This window comes from Gobius niger (genome assembly GCF_951799975.1).
Source record: "Gobius niger genome assembly, chromosome: 22".
Lineage (NCBI taxonomy): Eukaryota > Metazoa > Chordata > Actinopteri > Gobiiformes > Gobiidae > Gobius > Gobius niger.
The window spans coordinates 5,430,268-5,452,168 of NC_136873.1; the positions used below are offsets into that span (position 1 = coordinate 5,430,268).

A 21,901-nucleotide genomic window follows, 5' to 3' on the forward strand; every position below is an offset into this window, starting at 1 on the left:
TACAGACGGCATCTCTGGAATCGCCCAGTGAAAACAGTTTAGGGGGAAAACAATTTGAAGAACAATCTAAACATTCTTTAATTATTCAAAAACGACTTTAACAAACGCTGAATTATGAATATGGTTTTCAACTAAATAAAGATACAAAGACATGGGGAGGAGCAAAGTGGTTCAACAGCCCATAAATACATAAATAACGGAGAATGCTAACCTGATGCTACATGTTAGCATCGGGCTAATGCTAGCAGCTAGCTAGCGCTAGCTACAACTGCCGTTTTTTCACTTCTACTGAACAATGTGCTGTGAGAAATGATCCTTATGGGCCTGATTTAGACTTGACTTTACTTATGTGATAAATACGTTCATATTCATCAGAAAATGGCTAAAAAGAGTGCAAAATTGTGTTTCTCTAAAGATTCTATTCCCCCCCTCGGCGAAGCCACGCCCCCTTCTATGATGAGATGCCGTCTGTATCTATTAGCAGGGCTGCAAACTTTTCACCAAACTTTGGAGTAAGACATCGGTCGGTCGCTAGCTGGGGGGCCGTCTTCATGCCGATAGTGTCTCGCAATGGTATAAAATTCTAAGACTGAGCACATCAGGAGCTGCATAATGGATCAGACGGGGTTTGGCACCACCCCACATGACCATCAGAACCTCCTGAAAGTGGGGTTGTGGGGTCCTCCCCCAAGAAATTTGTCATAATTCAGATATGATTTCCTGCAATCTGGTGTTAAATAATTATATTTCTAGGCCCCTTTCAAGTTGGGGCCTCTCAGCAAATGCCCAGTGAGCCCCCTTCATCGTTACAGCCCTGCCAAAAGGTACAACGACACAAAGCATTGTGCATGTTTGAGGAGTCAGTCAGTCACAGCAGCTCAGAAACACCTTTAAAACATCAAACCCGCACTGAAGTCAGTGATGAGTTTGACTCGCATTTCTTGTTATTATAATGAATTCATTCTGTATTAGCCCATTAAAAAAATATTTAAACTTACCCTGGCATCACTTTTAAAAACATTTGTTAGGCATTGTTTGGCTTCGATTTGGGTGTTTTTAGTCCCGTCTCTGTTTCTCTGCGTCAGTCATTCCAATTATTACCAACAAAAAGCTTAATGGCTTTCATTATAACCCTCCACATAACTCCTGAACTAAACTCAAACACTCTAAAAAACAAATAGCGGTGCATTATTTAACCGTGACACAATGGAATATTCGTCAGATCAAAACATGAATTTAGCGATTACATTACTAAATTCATAGAAGCAGGTTCTTATATGCTACAGAATTTGAAAAAGTACCACAAACGTGATTTAAATGTGGTGTGGAAAGGCCCAACCATGGCACTGGCTTCACTTTTGGCATCGCATCAGATACAAACCTGTTATGTACGATAAGAATACATTTGCTGAGACTGGCTTGTGGAGTAGCTTGTGCTAAGTAGCGAACGCAGTCAAAAAAAAGCACAATAAAGTCCGAGGCACTCGAGTCATGCAGCAAAAATAAAAGTCCTTTATTGAGTATGGACCATAACTCTTCTGCTATGTACGATGTTGAACTGCAATGTCCCCATCAAATAAATACAATTTACGATAATTGTTTTGGCATTGGTATTTGATATAATAGGGCAGGCAAGCATAAAATAACGTGAAGATTCAGATATTTCCAAAGTACACCGCACGGAAAAAAGGAAACTTTAAACTTTCTCAGTGGAAATCAGGGCTGTTGAGACAACAAGGTTTCGCACTGAAGTAGAAATTTTAAAAAATGGGCCATCAAAACATGTCAGTCTGGACAATTGTTGCTGCTCACCCGCCTCATGGGGTAAGATTTTTCCGACCTCTTTTGGAACATGCTCTGTAGTCTATGCTCCACAAATAGCTTTCGTTAAAGAGACTATATAGAGTCAAAAAATGTCAAAATTATGTATTTTCCTCCCCCTACATGTTCCAACAATGTCCTAAGGTGTAGAATGAGCTCAGATCTATTCACCACAACTGCCTCTAAAATCCTGCGTTGTCCATGAGCTCAATATAGAAGGTGCAGTTACACATATGACCTGAGGCGGCAGTAGTGAGTATAAAATGGCAAACTTGCATCTAGCCCTTTAAGTTGCAGAGGGTTACCAAAAAGTTGCTGTATCATCTAACGGTGTTATTTCTGTGAACAGTCGCAATGGATTATGGAACTATAATCACTGGAATAAGTTTAAAGCGATTGTTGAGTTTGAATCTTTATTTTCACTTTCACAGAACATGAGAGTTTACACAGAGCAGTGTGTTGTACAGTATTCCTGTGATGTTGGGTGTGAACAGACTGAAGCAGAGGATGGTGATCGGGGGGGAGTGGAGCGGTTTTACACCCAGCAGCGGGGGGTCAGAGCCTGGATAGAGGAGCGGCGTTATGGCCGGCAGCGCTGGATGAAGCGAGGGTACAGGCACACGTCCCTGATGTGGTGTCGGTTCAGGAGCCAGGTAAGGAAGCGCTCCAGGCCCAGGCCGTATCCCCCGTGAGGACACGTGCCGTACTTCCTCTGAGGACACAAGGGCAGACGTGAACCAACGCAAAACAACAGCATGACAGAACAATTCAATCTGTTAAGCACTTTGCATAATAACTTTGTCTAAAGCAGCGCTCTGTAAATAAAGTTTTGATTGATTAAATGGAATGTTTTTCTTCTGAGGGAGGAATGTATCTTCCACACACATGCTAGGGGTGGGCCGAGACACACATTCCATGAGAGAAAATCTAGTTAAAAGTGCAAGCCAAATATATTTTTTAGTACCTTTAAAGGGATATTTCAGAATTTTTGACATAGGGCCTCATTTCCTAGTTATCCAGAGTGTTGCTGAGAGTTTTGTGGCGCTAGGCTAGTGCTAGGCTAGTGCATGTCTATGGTGTCAGCTAGCCTGCATTAAAAACAGTGTGACCCGCTCCACAGAGCACCTGAGGCAAATCACTTATAACACCAGACTAACCATATAAATGTCTGTGTCCATAGAGTAATGTTTGGAATATAACTGACCCTGCATCACATGAATGATCGCATTTTGAGGGACTATTTTCTAGCAGATCACTCCGCCGCCGCGTAGCTTATACAACCACGGAGCTGATGCTGCTCAAATATAAGGTTATAAGTGATTTGCTTCAGGTGCTCTGTGGAGCGGGTCAGACTGTTTTTAATGCAGGCTAGCTGATACCATAGAAATGCACTAGCCTTGCATTAGCCTAGCGCCACAAAACTCTTCAAACACAAGAACTGCACGAATTACAAACAAAATATCTCCAGAAATCAGCAACACTCTGGATGACTAGGAAATGAGGCCCGATGTCAAAAATCCTGAAATATCCCTTTAAGTAGTCTACAATGAGTATAATGGATGCAAAGCAGTAAAATTAAAGGCAGAATCCACAATATTCATCGACTCAGGGACAAAAAGTCTTGTGGCATTTGATCTTGTGAGATCTTGGCCCATCCCTAATACAGCCATACATACATTTATGTTGGCACATCCTATGGCAACAAACCAGTTTGGAAATTGTGTTCATCTTCTTTCCATTTAAAAAAATTCCCACACATAAACATGAGCAAAAATGTATCATAAATTACTTATTTTATTTTGTCCCATGGCCAAGTTTTGGAGCTGCAGTCCATCATAACATTGGAGTGTGAATTAGTTCATAATTTTATTCTATACAAGGGAGCTATTTTATCTTAAATGTATTATTTGTTTACATATATTTTCATTTAATAAACTATAACGACTTCAAAAATGTAACGCTTTGAGATTCTTTCAAAGAATGTGATGTTCCGACTTCCATCACATTCTTTGTCTTGGTGATGGAATTTTCTTTCTTTTTTTTTTAATAAAGCGCTACAAAAAATGACTTGAATCGACTGTTCATAACTTCACATCAAAACACTGCCCAAGAAGTGACTTCCTGTTTCGATCCAGCACACCAAAATAAAAGCACCATCTTATTCATTAGTTCAGCTTTCTGTCTTCCTAACTATTAACAGACAAAACACTTAATATGTGCGTATTTAATTATATTCTTGTAATGTTGCAAGTGCCTGCTTAACTAATCAATGAGACTGTGTGCTTTTATTTTGGCGTGCTGGATCGAAACAGGAAGTCACTTCTTGGGCAGCGTTGTGATGCACAGAGTCAACTGTATTTAAAGAAGAAAAAAAAAAAGTCCTGATGTGTTAAGGGGGAGATTCTTCAATAACATAAAACACTTCACAAACACATTTAATAATAACATTCAGGATATCACTGTCAAATGAAAAAAATGTAGTAAATCAAAAAATAAGTTAACAGTGAAGTTCTAAAAGGGAGTAAAAAAAGTAGAAATGTTTCGGGACCGTGAAGTTTGACTGTGATTTTATACAAAACAATAAAAGATTTGTTCTAAAGTGTTATTGAAATCACACAATCCTCCGAGTGTTGAACTAAAAGAACAAAAGTAATATAATTGTTTTAACATTTTCAGTGAAACTACTGTCAGAAAGTGATTCGACACAATATATTAAACCACATCATGTCGAGACAGTTCTAAAAAATGTCTTGGATTATCTGGTAAAAGTGTGAGGGTGGATGAAGGGGGTCGGGGGCAGTACCTGGTCCGTGTACCAGTAGTAGGGCGTGGGGTCGATGCCCTCTCTCTTGTATCCCTCCAGCAGCTCCTCACTGTCCCAGATACGCATCGAACCTCCCACGATCTCCCCCACGTTGGGCATCAGCACGTCCACCTGTAAACCAGTAACAGAAATATTACATCTTTAGATCCGAGTGTCGATGCCGTTGGTCCTGGGACGGTACCGATTCGGTGAGGCGGCGGTCGTCGGAGCAGCGCTGCATGTAGAAGGACTTGATCTCGGCGGGGAATCGGCACAAGAGGATGGTCTCGTTGATGGAGTCGGTCATCAGCCTCTCGGGAGCCTCTGGGATGTCCTGGAAACATCACGGAAACACAAGCCGTCGATTTAGGGGGACATGCAGTCAAATTATTCTTCATGTTTTAGAAATGTTGGAACTGGATCAAATTACTCATCCAAGATATATAGCCTTCGATGCCCAAGGAGCCCAAAAAAAGACAAAAACATTCATTGAATCTAACTCTTGACAAGAATTGTAGTAACTATGGTAGTAATGGTAATATTACAGTTTTGTTTCTTTTAGTAAGACAGAGGGTTTAGTTTTACCTGCTTGACTAGTTTCGATCACTTCCTGTAATCTTCCTCAGAAGCGCCCCCTGGTGGTGGAGGTGATGTGTCGTAGCAGCTTACATGGATTTTCCAGTCAGTAGGGAGAGCTTACGCCCCCTATCCCAGGTGTGTGATAAGGTGTACGCTCCCTCGTCCCGGTTCATAGATGTTGATGCACGTTTCCTGATCTCGATGGCTTCTCTGATCCAGCGGTGGTACTTGTTACTTACTGCCAGTCAGTAGGGGGCGTAAGCTCTCCCTACTGACTGGAAAATCCATGTAAGCTGCCTACGACACGACACCACCACCACCAGGGGGCGCTTCTGAGGAAGATCACAGGAAGTGATCGAAACTAGTCAAGCAGGTAAAACTAAACCCTCTGTCTTACTAAAAGAAACAAAACTGTTATAGCCTTAACTTAAGAGGACAGATATTTTATGAAAATCGTAATTGAAAATTGTAATACATCATGCGGCACTGTCGGAGCACGTCATCATCGTCTGCCAAATCATCAGTGATAAAATGTCCCAAATATTTGTATTTGCCGCACAAGGTCAGATTATTCCCGCACAAATTAAATGGAGGAAAGTTCATGAATGTGGTGCATGAGTGAGTCGGGGCTTACAGAGGCAGAAGCAAGTCAAATGTAATGCTTTTTAATGCCATTTTACTTCCAGAATACCATGTTTTAAAGGTCCTATATCATGCAAAATCGGCTTTTTGGAGCTTTTAGCCATGTTGTTATGCTATTTCCTTATCAAAAACACCCCCAGAGTGGTTTGTGGCTTCATTCACGCAGTTCTCAGTAATCCTCCTGAATCCTGCTCTCTGAGGCTCCGCCCTCTCCTGGTGAACGACTGAGTGTTCAGTTGTGTCGTCACAGCGGAACGGAAGTGCTCGACGTCTGTAAAGTAATGTCTTACGGCCTGATTTTAATTTGTAAAACAGCGTTTTCATTATTTCTGTTGTAAGAGAGAAACAAAGAGTAAAAAAAATAAATAAAAAAAAATAAAAAAGGATGTGCCCGAGGTGCTTCCAGGTCAGCTGAGGCCAAAACAAACACATCCCTGAGCGTCTGAACAGATCAGTCATGTTTGCGCTGCAGCTGAAGATGGAGCTCGTTATAACCTATTCTGGACACACTTGTTTTTTATTCTTACCTAACGATAATGTCACGGAGAAAAAGAAGCGCATTTGGCTACGAGGACGGGAGTTTATTCAACGTTTTTCAAGGAGAGGCCACTCAGCTGTTTTTTTTTCTCTGGGATTCAGCGACTGTCACCAAAATATTGTTTTTCTGTGACTGTCTCTGATGGATGTTTGGTGAACCTTCACCAGAACCAAAGTGGATTAACTTTTATAACCAACACAAGTCCCATAATGTAAACAGCGATGGACCAGAGGGTGAGTCAGTCCAAACGTGTGTTAGCTTGTGTGTTAGCATATTAGCATGTGTGTGTGTTAGCATATTAGCTTGTGTGTTAGCATATTAGCATGTGTGTGTTAGCATATTAGCTTGTGTGTTAGCATATTAGCATGTGTGTGTTAGAATATTAGCATGTGTGTGTTAGAATATTAGCATGTGTGTGTTAGCATATTAGCTTGTGTGTTAGCATATTAGCATGTGTGTGTTAGCATATTAGCATGTGTGTGTTAGCATATTAGCTTGTGTGTTAGCATATTAGCATGTGTGTTAGCCATTTATGAAGCTGTGTTGCAGATGTCAACTCCTTATAACTGCATCGTGAAGTATCTTCACTTATTGCTGTTTATTTATATTACGGTAAAGTATGTGCGGAGAGAGGGGGCGGAGTTAACTGAATCGAAGCGTTTTGTCTTCCGGGTTCGAAAAATACCTCCAGAAAACACTTATATTTATCACAAAAACGAGTGCTCCATAGTGGTAGAGGTACAATATATCATATAAATGCCTATACTTAACTTTGGAATGGCTAAAATAGCATGATATAGCTCCTTTAATGCCACAAACGCCAAAAAATTTAAAAGCTTGGTCATCTTTATACTCACTACTGCCACCTCAGGTCTTACGTGTAACTGCAGCTTCTATATTAAGCTCGTGCATGACGACAATTTTCAGACCCAAAGCAACACCTTTTTTGAGCGACAGTGCAGGATTTTAGAGGCTCATTCTACACATTAGGACAAACACTTACTTTTAACTGTTTTAACTCTGTATAGTCCCTTTAATTTCTGTAGGTTTGCAAACATTTCATCAAACAAGGAGCAAAGAGAGTTGAACAAAACGGAAAAACGTCAGAGTAAAAAAAATGCGGTAAATTTTAACCTAAACTGTTCCAGATCATAATTCAAATCCAGCCCTCCAGCATAAAACCTCTATTACTATACAAATCAGAGACCAAATACAGAAAATAGTTAAGGTGCTACAGGTACCGGAAAAAAAATACATCTTTAGAGATTTTGTTGAAGTTTTGAAGCTGTTGGTTCAGGTAATGAATTAAATTGTATAGAATAAATATGTCCTTACTCCTAAATCTTAAGCATATTGTAGCTGCATAACATCCCCTTTAACTATGCATGATTTGGCTTTTCTTTAGTTTTACTACGCAAAAATATGTGACTGATGATTTAGACTAACATCCATTAGAATAAATCATCAGTCAAAGGTGGACCATTTCTCCCATGTGTTTTTTACAAATGGCAAATAAACTGAATCTGTCAACAGTCTTGTAAACGGATATGTATTGAGCACTGAGACTACAGTAAAGTGTGGTACTTCTCACCTCTCCAAACTCATAGTACGAGCCGTCATCCTTTTTGACGTCGTGTTCTCGGAGCCACTCGATGGCCTCGGTGTAGTTCATTCTTTTGAAGGGCCGCTTCGGTGGCTTAAAATCCTGGCAGAACAACAGCAGAGTGGACAAAGTGAACATCATATTTCATCATTTAGTCAGTCTTTTAACAAAAATGTTTAATTTTACTCACGATTCAGTCAAATTTAGTCACCTTTTTATTTATTATCATCATATTTAACCAAAGTCCTGCTTCATGGAGCTTCTCCTCATGAACAGAGCTCAGAGCTGCACCTTTGGCACCGATTGTAAATGACATGAGGCTCTTTCAAATTGTCATTGGCAGTTTGGATGATTTTAGTCTCTTCTTTTAATTTTTATTCAGTCATATTTTAGTCGATGAAAATATACTTCGACTAAATATTTTAGACGGCAAAATGAACGCCACAGTCGTGTTCCAGCAGGTTTGAGTTTTCGCCGATTCGCACAGGACAAGCAAATCAAAATATCTCCTGACATCTGCTTTTTATGTGTCACATTCACACAGGACCAAGTTTTTTCTAAGAGGATTAAAAAGGGAACTATATTGTGAGGCGTAATAATACCTTAGGAGCACTTTGACGTCCACACAGTAAAGTCGACATGCTTAATTTTGTGTATAACTATATAACTATACTGTGATAGTGTAACTACTCACGTAACTGTATTTAACCTCTTAACTCCCGCCTGAACCGAGAGGATCTTTTTCCTCACGTCAGATTTTTTTTCCATCATTTTTTTGTTGGATATTCAACTCATTTTTGTAACTTTTTTGTCATTTTTTCGTCAATTTTTTATCATTTTTTTGGTCACATTTTGGTCATGTTTTTGTCACATTTTGTCAAATCTTTGTCATTTTTTGGTCAAATTTTTATCATTTTTTTGTCACATTTCTGTCATTTTTTCGTCAATGTTTTATCAATTTTTTTGTCTTTTTTTGTCACATTTTGTCATATTTTTGTAGTTTTTTGTCACATTTCTGTAAATTTTTTGTCATTTTGTAATCAATTTTTTTGTCATTTTTTGTCCATTTTTTTGTAATTTTTTGTCAAATTTTTGTCATTTTTTGGTAACATTTTGTCATTTTTTCGTCATTTTTTTGTCAATTTCTTGTGACATTTTTGCCACTTTTTCATCCATTTTTCGTCACTTTTTTGTCAATGTTTTCTCACTTTTTTTGTCACATTTCCATCATTGTTTTCGTCTCAGTTTTGTTGCTATTTTCACAGCTTTTTCTCCAGAAGCTTTTGGACTGGGGTGAAGCCAAACTGGAGAAAATGTGCTCGGTTCAGGTGGGAGTTACGGGGTTAAATAGAGAAAACGTGGAAGACCTTGGTCGCTTCTAGCTTCACCCTCATTTGGGTCCATGGAGGAGGAGAGGCTAAATGCTAACAACATCTTCGATCTTTTTGCGTGACTGACCCAGGTAAGAACTTATCAAACGAGGGGTGAAAACGTACAGGGTTGATGTCGTAGAGCAGCTGTCCCGCAGGAGAGCGCAGAACCCGATCCACCACGTCACAAACCAGGTCTTCCAGGCGCTGCAGGAGGTCCTCGAACGAGATGAAGGGACACTCGGCCTCGATGTGGGTGTACCTGAACACAACACATGGATGAAGTACACATGTCCGTTTCATTTCTTCTTCTGCTGCTGCTGCGTGACTCACTCGGACAGGTGGCGGCGCGTGCGGGACTGCTCGGCGCGGTAGGACTGGGCGATGCAGAAGGTGTCTCCCAGCGCGGGGATGCAGGTCTCCAGGTACAGCTGAGAGGACTGCGTCAGGTAGGCCTGCTCCCCGAAGTAGTTCAGGCCGAAGAGGGTGGAGCCGCCCTCCACCTGTGTCTGCACCAGCGTGGGAGGAGTGATCTGCCACAAAACAGACGAATGAAAGAAGTCAATTCACCTTATTCCGGAGGCTCGCGTGGGAGCCGCCATGAACTGTGCCCGCCCCTTTTCTCCTATCAGTTAACATTGGACTGGAGAAATATATATATAAAAATCAGTTTTATACACGAAAACAAAGCCGATTTTAGGCCGCGCAGAGAAACGTTGCAGTGTTGACGTGTTGGTGCAAATGAACATTGGACGTTTTACACATATTAATCTACTAAACATCAGATTTTAGCTAGGGTTGTGCCGATGTACGATGTCATCGACCATCGTGATGAATGAGCAACATCACGATGTAGAGCCACCATCGTGATGCCACGCCCCCTCCTGTCAGAAACACGCACTGGTCTTCTGTGGGCCTTGTAAACCTACAAACTTTGCAGGGATTGCACTGTAAATTAAATCACGGATATAACTAATATACGCGCTAGTGTCAGTACCTGCCAGAAGCCATGATGTGTTAGCCGTAATATCAAAGTAAAGACGCTGCGCTATTTGACGCGCGGGTCTCGCTCTCTCTCTAAAAAGCTTCACTTTAACACCGCGTGGTCTCGCTTTGCTTCGTACGAAAACTAAACTAGCTAGCTGAGCGCGCATGGGTTTCACGAAGGACCGAGAGAGGAGGGAAAGAGGCGGTGCAGGAGGTACGAGCTCACGGACCGGGCGGCGCGTGGAGCGGCTTCAAAAACATAAGCTACGACACAAACTTGTACATATTGTCCCGTTCACCCACTGTTTCTTAAACATTACGTTAACATTGAGCAAATAATAAGCTCCGATTTACATTTGTATTAGAGTGATAAGAGCCTTGGAGTTCACGCTCTGAATAAGTCGTTCTCCTCTCAGACTTTACGCACGAGTTTTAACACATTTCTGTTGCAAAAGTCGTGTTCCATGACTCTGTTCAGATCATGTTTAGTTTAAATCCATTTATCCTGCAATCTCACATTTTCCTAACATAAATAATATGCAGCTTCTATACAGGCTATGTAAATGTCTTTACTGTAAACATCGCCCAACCCTAATTTTAGCGGCGGACATTTTCCCTCATTCTCCGTTTAATGAATGGGCTTCGCACTCGACCGGAAGTGACAGGACAACGGAAGTGCCGAGACAAAGCAAAAAAGACAAAAGTGGGCGGGGCGGAATGAGGTCAATAGACGTACCAGGGTAAGTAATATGCCTAATGTATAGATAGAGACGGCATCTCTGGAATCGCCCATATATGGTCATGTTTGAAAACAGTTAAGGGGGAAAACAATTTAGAAAAAAACGAAGCTTTCTCTAATTATTCAAAAACGACTTTAACAAATGCTGAATTGTGAATATAGTTTTCTACTAAATAAAGATACAAAGACATGGAGTGGAGTAAAGTGGTTCAACAGCCCATAAATACATAAATAATCGAGAATGCTAACATGATGCTACATGTGAAAAAACATGAACTACATGGATATTCGAACAATATTTTCTTAGGTTTTATGGACAAGGGGCCCAAAAACTAGGGCTATAACCATAACACACTGTGAATCCATTTATTCCATTAGGTGTGAAGCCACGTTTACCTCGTAGTATCCTCTGCTGAACAAGTGGTCCCTGAAGCACTGGGTGACCGTCGACCTCACTCTGAGGATCTTGGACACGTTCTCCCCTCGGATCAGCATGTGCCTGTTGTTCAGCTGCACGTCCACGTCAGACTCCTCGTTCAGGAGGTTGTCGGCGCCCCCTGCTGGAGCCAGCCCAATCAGCTCCCAGAAGTCGCAGTGCAGCTCGTGGCCTCCGGGCGCCTGCGGAAAAACAATGGGAAACCAGGGAGTTCGTCTTTGTACAACACTGCACTGTCCCAGGTATCGTTAACCGGAAATTCTATAAAGCTATTGAATGTTTTTGATGAGTTTAATCTATGTGCTTTAACACCTTAACTCCCGCCTGAACCGAGCACATTTTCTCCAGCTTTACCCCAATCCAAAAGCTTCTGGAAAAAAGGTGTGAAAATGGCAACAAAACTGAAACGAAAACAAGGATGAAAATGTGAAAAAAGTGAGAAAAAATGGACGAAAAAGTGACAAAAAATGTACAAAAAAATGACAGAAATGGATAAAAAATTGACAAAAAAGTGAGAAAAATTTGACGAAAAAATGAGAAAAAATGGACGAAAAAGTGACAAAAAAGTGACCAAAAAATGGACCAAAAAAATTGAAAAATTTGACGAAAAAGTGACAAAAAATGTACAAAAAATGTACAAAAAAATGACAAATTGATTAAAAATGGACAAAAAAGTGAGAAAAATTTGACGAAAAATTGAGAAAAAATGGACGAAAAAGTGACAAAAAAGTGACCAAAAAATGGACCAAAAAAATTGAAAAATTTGACGAAAAAGTGACAAAAAAATGTACAAAAAATTTACAAAAAATTTACAAAAAAATGACAGAAATGCATTAAAAATTTACAAAAAAGTGAGAAAAATTTGACGAAAAATTGAGAAAAAATGGACGAAAAAGTGACAAAAAAATGGACAAAAAAGTGATAAGAATTTGACAAAAAATGCGAATAATTTGACGAAAAAGTGACAAAATAGTCACAAAAATTTGACCAAAAAAAAATCGAAAAATTTGACGAAAAAGTGATAAAATAGTCACAAAAATTTCACAAAAATGAGATGACTGTCCAACAAAAAAAGTGATGAAAAAAAAAAGTCAATTTAGTTTTGGGTTTTAGTTTTAGTTTTTGGTTCAGGCGGGAGTTAAGAGGTTAATACACCATTTCTTGCTCTTGCATTCTTTTGCTTAAACCTGTGGAGACGTCCGGCGCCCTCACCAGAGCTGTGAAAAATAACTCCACATAAAGCAACAGGAAGACACTTCTACTAGTGGAAAACTACTGAGAGAAAGGCTTGATGACCTTGTCCCGAGCTCCACTCACCTCCTATCTCTCTTCGTGAACGTCACATTTTTTCTGATATACATTTGTAAGAGCGCAGTTCGACGGTGCCGTTTTCTTGGGACTGCCCCGTTCGAGCACCGTGTATATTGTCAGGGACTTTAGCATTCAGATACCGTATTTTCCGAACTATAAGTCGCACTTTATTTCATAGTTTGGCGAGGGGTGCGCCTTATACTCCGGAGCGACTAATGTGTGACTTTTTTCACCCTTTTTTTAAATTCATAATACTTTCACATGCCGCTAGAGGGCGCTGCAGGCTAATCGAGCAGCAGAAAGAAAGATAGGAGTGAGCGAGAGAGCGGAAGCTACTGCAATAAACAAGTAAACAGTAAACAAAACAAGCTAATCACGGGCTAAAAGCTAGAGCTACAGCTAAAGCTATCTGAGCTGTTTGTGACGTTAACACACCAGATACATATTTAGTTCATTGTTTATGCTTCATGTTATTAACCACCAAGAAATTGTAATTGTTATAGGGAATAAAAGCTACTGAATTCTGGTGGTTTCTCCTCGGACCTTGGGATCAACGACACTTGAGACCTTTTATATACTTTAATATTTCAAACTTAACTGTTTAACTGTGTTTAGATTGATCTTATTGAGTCAGACCTTATGTAAATTTAGAGTTTTAACATTTCCTGTGAAACTCGCCCACATCGCTCACATCGGAGCTGAGAGCATTGACTTGGATAAACCAACGAAGGACGAAAAGGAGGTAAGACTTCAAAGATGCACATGTGACCCGCAGAATATTGCCCTGTTTGTTAAAGGCGAGACACGGCAGGTGAAAACATGGATTTGAGTTTTCTGGCTGGTTTTGACATCCTGACATCTTAGTTTTAATGTCAGAGAAAAAAAACAAAAGACCAACTCACCCTTTACACCAGGACTATTCAATTACATTTTTTACTGGGCCAGATTTTTCATAACCATCAGCCCTGTTGGCGTCGAAAAAGCCTTTCCAGCTCCGTTGTATTATTTCGAAGGCTTGTCTCCAACGACTTGCGTAAACAAGTTGAGTGTGAAGGTGGTGCTTCTGTTGGCGAGGATAAAGATAGCTCACCTGTTTGCCCTCGGGGACCGGAGTCACGGTGCCGTACAGAGCCACAGTGCTCTCCGTGGACAGCACCAGCCCGTTGTAGCACTGACACTGAAAACAGGAGACGCACAAGCACAGTGAAGAGTGTGGTACGTGAAAGTGGAATAATAGCAGCTCGAGCCGATATCATGCTGCTTAAAGGCCGATATCTCCGGAACCGAAAGCGAGTCAGAGCCTTAACTGTATAAATGTACTGACAAAATGATCCATGCAGCTTCCCAAAAGGTAGAACTCCAACAGATATGACCGAATATATTATATTTTCCGGGCTATAAGTCAAAATTGGTTTTACAGAATCCCAGACGGAGAACAGTGGTACAGCAGAAGCAGATACTAGAACACAAGGCTAGAGCGTCCTCTAGTGGCTGTAGGAAACATGCTCCTAATTAGGGCTGTGGAATTAATCGAAATTCGATTACGTTTTCGATTATTACACTAGACGATCACAAACATTTAATTTAATTTAAATGATCTGAGGCTTTTTCAGACGGTCAATAGAAGTTTGGATGATTTTAGTCTCTCCTTCTCATTTTTATTTAGTCTTATTTTAGTTGACTGAAATATCTGGACATTTTAGTCATAGTTCTCATGAGAAACTTTTAATTTAGTTTTAGTCCAATTTTAGTCGTCAAAAAAGTCGTCTGTCACTCTTTGTTCCGGAGATATCGGCTTTACATCAGCTGATTTCCATGCCTGCACCACCTCTATTTTAAAGACTCTTCAGAAAGGCAGTGAGCATTAAGCCTATAGGAAGAGAATGTGTTGAAGCAGAAGCCGTACCAGTTTATCGGACAGGACGCACTGCAGGAAGCCCGTGCCGTCCCGGAGCACCACGAACATGAGGTTCTTCCCTGCGACACAGTCACACAGAGGATGAGTGGGCGCTCTTGTTGAGTGGTGCGTTCGCTTTCCTCACCTTGTCTGCGCAGACGATGCACCCAGCCGAACACCTTCACTCTGCTGCCTCTCTTCTCCTCCAGCTCCTGGATTTTGGCCTGCACAGAACGAACAACCTTAACCCATTTTTCCCCAGAGAGCGATGCTTTTCAGCCAAAGTGTGTGTGAAACTGACTGATTTACAGATTTTTTTGGAGCCGAATGCATTTGTTTTGGAGCACATTGTTTTGCATCTTCAATATGCATGAGTTTGCGGTGTAAAATAAAAAAAAAGTGAATAAAAAATCGTGAAAAAATGCCCAGATCTAAGAGCTTTTCGACTTTTCATTGCTTTTTTTTGTCACAATTTTGTAGCGTTCCTGGAACTTTGTTGTTTTTAGTTGCGTTTTTGTTGCTTTTTCATAACTTAACCTCTTAACTCCCGCTTGAACAGAGAGCATTTTCTCCAGTTCAGCTTTACCCAAATCCTTTAGGTCAGTGTAACACCTCATTTGAAAGATAAGACCTACAAAACTAAATTGATCTTTTTCCTCACATCATCTGATTTTTTTTCATCACTTTTGTTGGGCAGTCGTCTCATTTTTGTCAAATTTTCGTGACTTTTTTGTCACTTTTTCGTCAAATTATTTGCAGTTTTTTGTCAAATTTTTATCCATTTTTGTAATTTTTTTTGCACGTTTTTTGTAAATTTTGTGTCACTTTTTCGTCCATTTTTTCTCAATTTTTCGTCAATTTTTTGTCACTTTTTCGTCCATTTTTTCACATTTTCATCCTTGTTTTTGTCTCAGTTTTGTTGCTATTTTCACACCTTTTTTCCAGAAGCTTTTGGACTGGGGTAAAGCTGGAGAAAGATCTACAAAGCTCATCTAAATGGATCTTTTTCCTCCCGTCATCATATTTTTTTCCATCCTTTTTTTGGGGGGTATTCAGCTCATTTTTTTCAACTCACTTTGTAATTTTTTTGGGTAATTTTTTGTCACATTTGTGTCACATTTTTGTTGTCTTTTTTTGGGTAATTTTTGTGTCTTTTTTCGTCAGTTTTTTGTCAAAGTTTTCTCACTTTTTTGTCCTTTTTTGTCCTTTTTTGGTCACATTTTATGTCTTTTTTTGGTCCATTTTTTTGTCTTTTTTGTCATTTGTCGTCACTTTTTTGTCAGTTTTCTCACTTTTTTGTCATTTTTTGGGTCAATTTTTTTGTCATTTTTTTTGTCTTTTTTTGTCACTTTTTTGTCTTTTTTTTTGTCATTTTTGGGTCTTTTTTTGTCAATTTTGTCAAAGTTTTCTCACTTTTTTGTCATCTTTTGTCACATATAGGTCATTTTTTCATCACTTTTTTGTCAAAATGTTCTCACTTTTTTGTCACATCTTATCATCGTTTTCATCCCAGTTCTGTTGCTATTTTCACACCTTTTTTTCCAGAAGCTTTTGGATTGGGGTAAAGCCAAACCGGAGAAAATGTGCTCGGTTCAGGTGGGAGTTAAGGGGTTAAACCAGATAGTTCCTCATCTAAATCCATTCTTTGATTACCCACTGCAAAAACATAATTTTCTGTGTCGAGCTGCTCATTGGAAGCATGTTTTGTACTGATGTCAACAGTGTAGTCCAAAATGCTACGCAGTGTGCCTTTAATTGTGTCGCCCTTTTGTCATTTTTTTAACTCTTCGTGTTTTGGTTACCGTGGGTGGCTCGGGTAAACTGGGGTCCTTCTCGATGACGATCTTTTTGGCTTCCTCCAGGTTCTTCTCTCTCCTGTCGTTGTCCTCTGCCTGAATCATCGACATTACATTCGACACTTTAAACATCAATCACGCACAGGCAGTCGGGACTTGAAATCTTATCAATCTGCACATCCACTCGCCTCTTTTTTGTCTTTGGAGTCGCTCTTCATCTGCTCGCGGTTAAAAGCCTTCTTCGCGTTCTTCATCTGGGTTTTGGAAATCACTGCCCATCGCTGCAGCAAGGAGAACAAAAGAAAAATCATTCAGAGAGAAAATTTAGCCCTTACAAAGCTATGCTACATTCCCAAACGATTGGAATTTAGAGTTTTGAGTGCGGCAACAGACCTCTCCGTCCTTCTGTGACTCCACGTAGATGGTGGGAAAAGGCTCTTTCCCAGCGAAGAGCAGCGCCTGCAAGGACACGGCACAGATTTGGTTAAAAACCTCAGGAGGTGGATGAACGTACGGGATCTGCTGGCTGTGTCTTACCCCGAGGGGAGTCTTGAAAGGCTTCTGCTCGGTGCCATCTCCATCCTGGTCACTGCCGCACTTATCCGACACGTACAGCTCACCTGGAAAGGCAAGATTACGCAAGGTTTTTTTATTAGTAAGGGCAATATAATCAGAGAAATTCAATATCATATAGATTCATGGTCAGCAGATCATCAATGGAGATCATTTTTTTCACTCAAACTTGGCTGTAAATAGTAATAGCTTTGCCCGTTAGCATGTTAGCTTCTTCTTCGTGATTCCATTAGTGTGTATTGGTGGCTCCAGCCCGGTAGCAGTCAAGTGTCAATTGTGGTTTTCTGGCCAGAGACACCAGGGGGAGATGAAAGACCCTCCGATCATCCCATAAACACTTGTATTACCCCCACAGGGACTACGGAGAGGATTTATTAAGGTAAACACGTTACTTAGTACTGCTTTAAGGTCCTGTGCTGCATTCACTGGAGGAATGAAACAGCAGGGGCCCTTTGGCTCTAAATTCAAATGCAGCGGGTGCAATGACCCAACAGTTCCACCAGGGCCGAATAATTCATGAGATTTTAATCTAATCTCCAATTTATTAACCTCTTAACTGCCGCCTGAACCGAGAGGATCTTTTTCCTCACGTCATCAGATTTTTTTTCCATCATTTTTGTTGGGTATTCAACTCATTTTTGTCATTTTTTAGTCATTTTTTGTCAAATGTTTGGTCATTTTTTTGGTAATTTTTTTGTCAAATATTATTTATCGCATTTTTGTAACTTTTTTGTCATTTTTTGGACACATTTTTGTAATTTTTTTAGGTAATTTTTTTTGTCAAATTTCAGTAATTTTTTGTCAAATTGTCAATTTCTTGTGACATTTTTGTGACATTTTTGCCAATTTTTCATCAATTTTTCATCACTTTTTTGCCAATGTTTTCTCACTTTTTTGTCACATTTATATCCTTGTTTTCGTCTCAGTTTTGTTGCCATTTTCACAGCTTTATTCCAGAAGCTTTTGGACTGGGGTAAAGCCAAAATGGAGAAAATGTGCTCGGTTCAGGTGGAAAAAAGCTGTGAAAAAAGCGACAAAACTGAGACGAAAACAATGATGGAAATGTGACAAAAAAAGTGACGAAAAATTTATGAAAAAATGACAAAAATTTGATAAAATTTGACAAAAAAAATACAAAAATGTGACGAAATGTGACAAAAAATGGATAAAAAATGGACGAAAAAGTGACAAAAATGTGACTAAAAAATGACAAAAAAATACAAAAATGTGACAAAAGTGTGAAAAAATTCGACCAAAAAAATGACAAAATGTGACAAAAAATGACAAATATTGGATGAAAAATTGACGAAAAAATGACAAAAATGTGATAAATATTTGACCCAAAAAAAGGATTGTACAAATTTCCTTTAAATCTGTGATAGAAATAGATTATAAAAAACCTTTATTTACACGGCTATATATACACACATGGCTAACTGGATTCAAAAGTCAGGCAGTCTTTTTCTCCATGTACTTTATCAGTAGACCAGCTTTGAAGGCCACTTTAGGGACCACTGCCTTATTCAACTCCAGATCAAAAGTAGCACAAAGAGCAACTTCCTTGAAGAACCGGTGTGAAACTGAAAGTAGTTGATGCAACTTCCTGTAATCGCCAGCTGCGTGTGTCGTGTATAGACACAACAAGGTTTGTGTCTGGAATGAAATCTGTTGAAGACACGGGAAGGACAAGGCCAGACTGTATGAGATAAATGTTTAAAAGTGGGCTCTTCCCGGATTAGAAGCAGTGAATTTGTTTGTGTGGCTAATCTCAGAGGAGAATTCAAACCGTGCCCTATATGCCTCCTTTTCTGTCTGGGAACTTTAAAAATAAAAAGGCCTTGTGGGACAACTTTATAGAACAAGGTACAACACGATGTTCCTGTCAAATCACTTTCATTTTATGTGGTTTGGCACCAACATTCAGAAAAGTCTGCACGTTACAGAAATTTCCGGCTAAACTAGTTTTAACAGCATCCTCAGTTCGTAGGTGAGAAAAAGCAACGCCTCACTTCTGATGAATAAATCTTCAGATACGTTGGTTATTTATCAGTTCTTAACACTTTGTAAAATGCTACTTCATAGTTTAAGTCTAATGAATAACATGAAGACCTGTTTATTTGAAGCTAAGCATGAGCTACTATAGTGTAGTAACAGGTGGCATTCCCGATATAGAATGTGATGTCATAATGTCCGGTGGAGAGCAGGGGCCAATACAACTCTATGGGAGAAATACTGTAAGAAATCGCCAAAACAAATGTTGTACCTCATCAGTATTTGATTGTGACTATTCAAAAACCTGACATACCGTAAATGCTCTAATATCGGCCGGGGCCTTTATTTACTCAAGGGCATCAGGACCAGGCCTTTATTGGAACCAGGCCACAATTAGAGACAGGCCTTTATTTCGTTGAGCAAAATGGACGACCAGGAAAACGAGATTTGTGTCCATTTGCACCTAAAATATTAGGTTCATTTATTAATGAACATTTCAAACCCTCTCCCAGCGGCTGGAACATTGACGCCTTTTATTTTGTCGGGACAACAGGAAGTGTTTTGTTGCTGTTAGCGGAGCTTTGACATCAGTGTCACTGCAGGTTTCTGTTTCGTTTTTACCGCGGACCGGATTATTTGTTGTTATCTTGTGTAAAAGGCGAGTTTAGACGGAGCGTTTGTGTTTGTGATCGATCATGAGACTGACCCGAGAGAAGACGAGACGCTCGCGCTGATGGGAGGAGTTATTTTGAGGCGTGGGACTGACCTGCACACGGAGCAGCTGGACGTGCTTTGAAGACGCGATGGTGACTTTATTAAAACCCTGGAGGGTCACAAACATTTGTTGCTTTCCCTGTTTCTACAAATAGTCACAGGAGGTTTGAAAAGTGGCTAAATCTGTGTCAAAGTTACGCTCGGATCAGCTCCTCCGCAGCGTCCCCCATAGGCCCGGGTTCCCGTTTGTTACTTCCTGCACGTGAGTTTTCATTTACACCAGTATGAGACAAATTCCTAACATGGGGAATATTTCTACCACTATAGTTTCTAATAAAAGCCCCGGCCTGTTTTAGAGACCGGCTTTAATTTGCCTCCACCAGCCGCGAACCCGGCCAGACACCCGGCCTCTAATGGAATACAGGCCAGTATTAGAGAATTTACGGTATTATTTTCAGGGCAGAAAGTCCTTTCTACTGACCAACGTCACACTCATTTTTGAATATCGTCTCCACTTTTGGACGCCTTTATGAGGAATTAATTGGATATTACTTTATATATGTACAGAGAACACTATGAACTTAGAGGCAGTTTTTGTTTCATGTGGATTCTCCCAGTAATGACTGCGATATTAGCCCAAAACGAAGACAAAAATATCCGCAGTACGCCCGTCACCATAGTTACCGCCAACGCGAACGCTCAGTAACTAGCTACTCGAGTAAAACTGTCTCCAAATACGTTTTACTCTTACTTGGGTACATACTTCGTTCACTACTTTTCACTTCTACTCGAGTAAAATGAAAGTTGAGTAAATGTCGCTACTCTACCCACCTCTGCATTTAGCTAGCTAGTAATCATATTAAATCACTGCAGAAACAAACGAGATATTTTGGTAAACAGAAGTCACGGCCTGTATTTATGATGGCGTATTTTCTACATATTGTGATCCACAGTGCACACGAAGGTGGACATCTCAAGTCAAAAAGGATGCCATGTCTGTAAGCTAATGCTAACGACCCATTTAGACTCATCTGACTCATCATCGGACCAACAAATGGATCCATGTTTCCAAACAACATTAGCGAAGACCAAACTACACCTCCTACCGCCGCCTGCCCCCAAACCGGGACGTAAACATTCCCCTGTGCTTCAAAAACGATGCGGGAGCGACACTGACGCAACATTGGCACATGCTTGTTGTGGAGCTAGCGGCTAGCTCAGCCTCTGCCCCCCTTTGTCGTCTTACCCACGGAGACTTTTCCCACACCTTTGGCCACGTCGTCCGCCATGACAAAGCCGGGAGTCCCGAAGCAGCTGAGCCGAGACAGAACAGGGTGTAAATGGACAAAAAGAGGTCCGACCCCGAGAGAAGTCTGACTGAATGAGCTGTCACTGAAGCGGCGTTTCTTCTTCTGCGGAGAGTGTGAGGAGGAAGCTGTGAGTCGCCGCCCCCTGCTGGTTCAGAGCGGGAATGAGCGCAGGCGAAGGGATATCAGGAGTAGGGGAAAGCTGCAGACCCGAGTAGTATCTGGCCCCGTCCCAACAGGAGCTGCTCAGCTTTGGTGCTCCTCTGCTCCAGCCCACAGATCTCCTGCTTCAGCTGTTGGCAGGGGCGGACTGGGACTGAAAAACAGCCCTGGACTCTGACCAGCCTGGCCCAAATTAGCGTAATTGTGACACTTCCACAAATACATATTTTAACCTCTTACCCCCCGCCTTAACATTAACGAGTGCATTTCCCCCAGTTCGGGTTTTATTTTTATTTTTTTTGATTGGTATCATCAGCAAAAAGAACAGGTTGTAGAAACAGAAGCAAAATCATCATAATATAAATAATAAATAATAATGGTCCCAAAATTGAACCTTGTGGCACACCATACTCCACGGAATTCCTTTTAGATTCATGTTATTTTATACTGGGCTTTACCCAAATCTAAAAGCTTCTCGACTGGAGAGCAACAATGTAACGCCTCATTTGAAAGCTAAGACCCTCAAAAGTGACGGAAACTTTTCGTCACGTCGCCACATTTTTGTCATATTTTTAAATTATTTTTTCTATCATTTTTTTGTTGTGTTTTTCTCACGTTTTTGCAGTTTTTG

General features: G+C 40.4%; 1 protein-coding gene across 2 annotated transcripts; it reads right to left on the bottom strand.

Annotated features, from left to right (window-relative positions):
* Nucleotides 1-2,327: 2,327 nt before the first annotated feature.
* Nucleotides 2,328-21,149, bottom strand: nars1 (asparaginyl-tRNA synthetase 1). Of its 2 annotated transcripts, none has more exons than XM_079581269.1 (15): nt 21,048-21,149; nt 17,060-17,142; nt 16,916-16,981; nt 16,707-16,803; nt 16,529-16,614; nt 14,872-14,950; nt 14,736-14,806; nt 13,920-14,006; nt 11,479-11,700; nt 9,690-9,889; nt 9,483-9,618; nt 7,975-8,088; nt 4,827-4,958; nt 4,625-4,756; nt 2,328-2,533 (listed from the first exon to the last, which is right to left on the bottom strand). In XM_079581269.1, the coding sequence occupies exons 1-15, from the start codon at nt 21,088-21,090 to the stop codon at nt 2,402-2,404; spliced, it is 1,680 nt and encodes a 559-aa protein (XP_079437395.1). In that variant the 5' UTR covers nt 21,091-21,149; the 3' UTR covers nt 2,328-2,401. The 2 variants fall into 2 exon arrangements, with proteins under 2 accessions (XP_079437395.1, XP_079437396.1); XM_079581270.1 differs by having other exon boundaries at nt 21,069-21,136.
* Between the last annotated feature and the right edge of the window lie 752 nt (nt 21,150-21,901).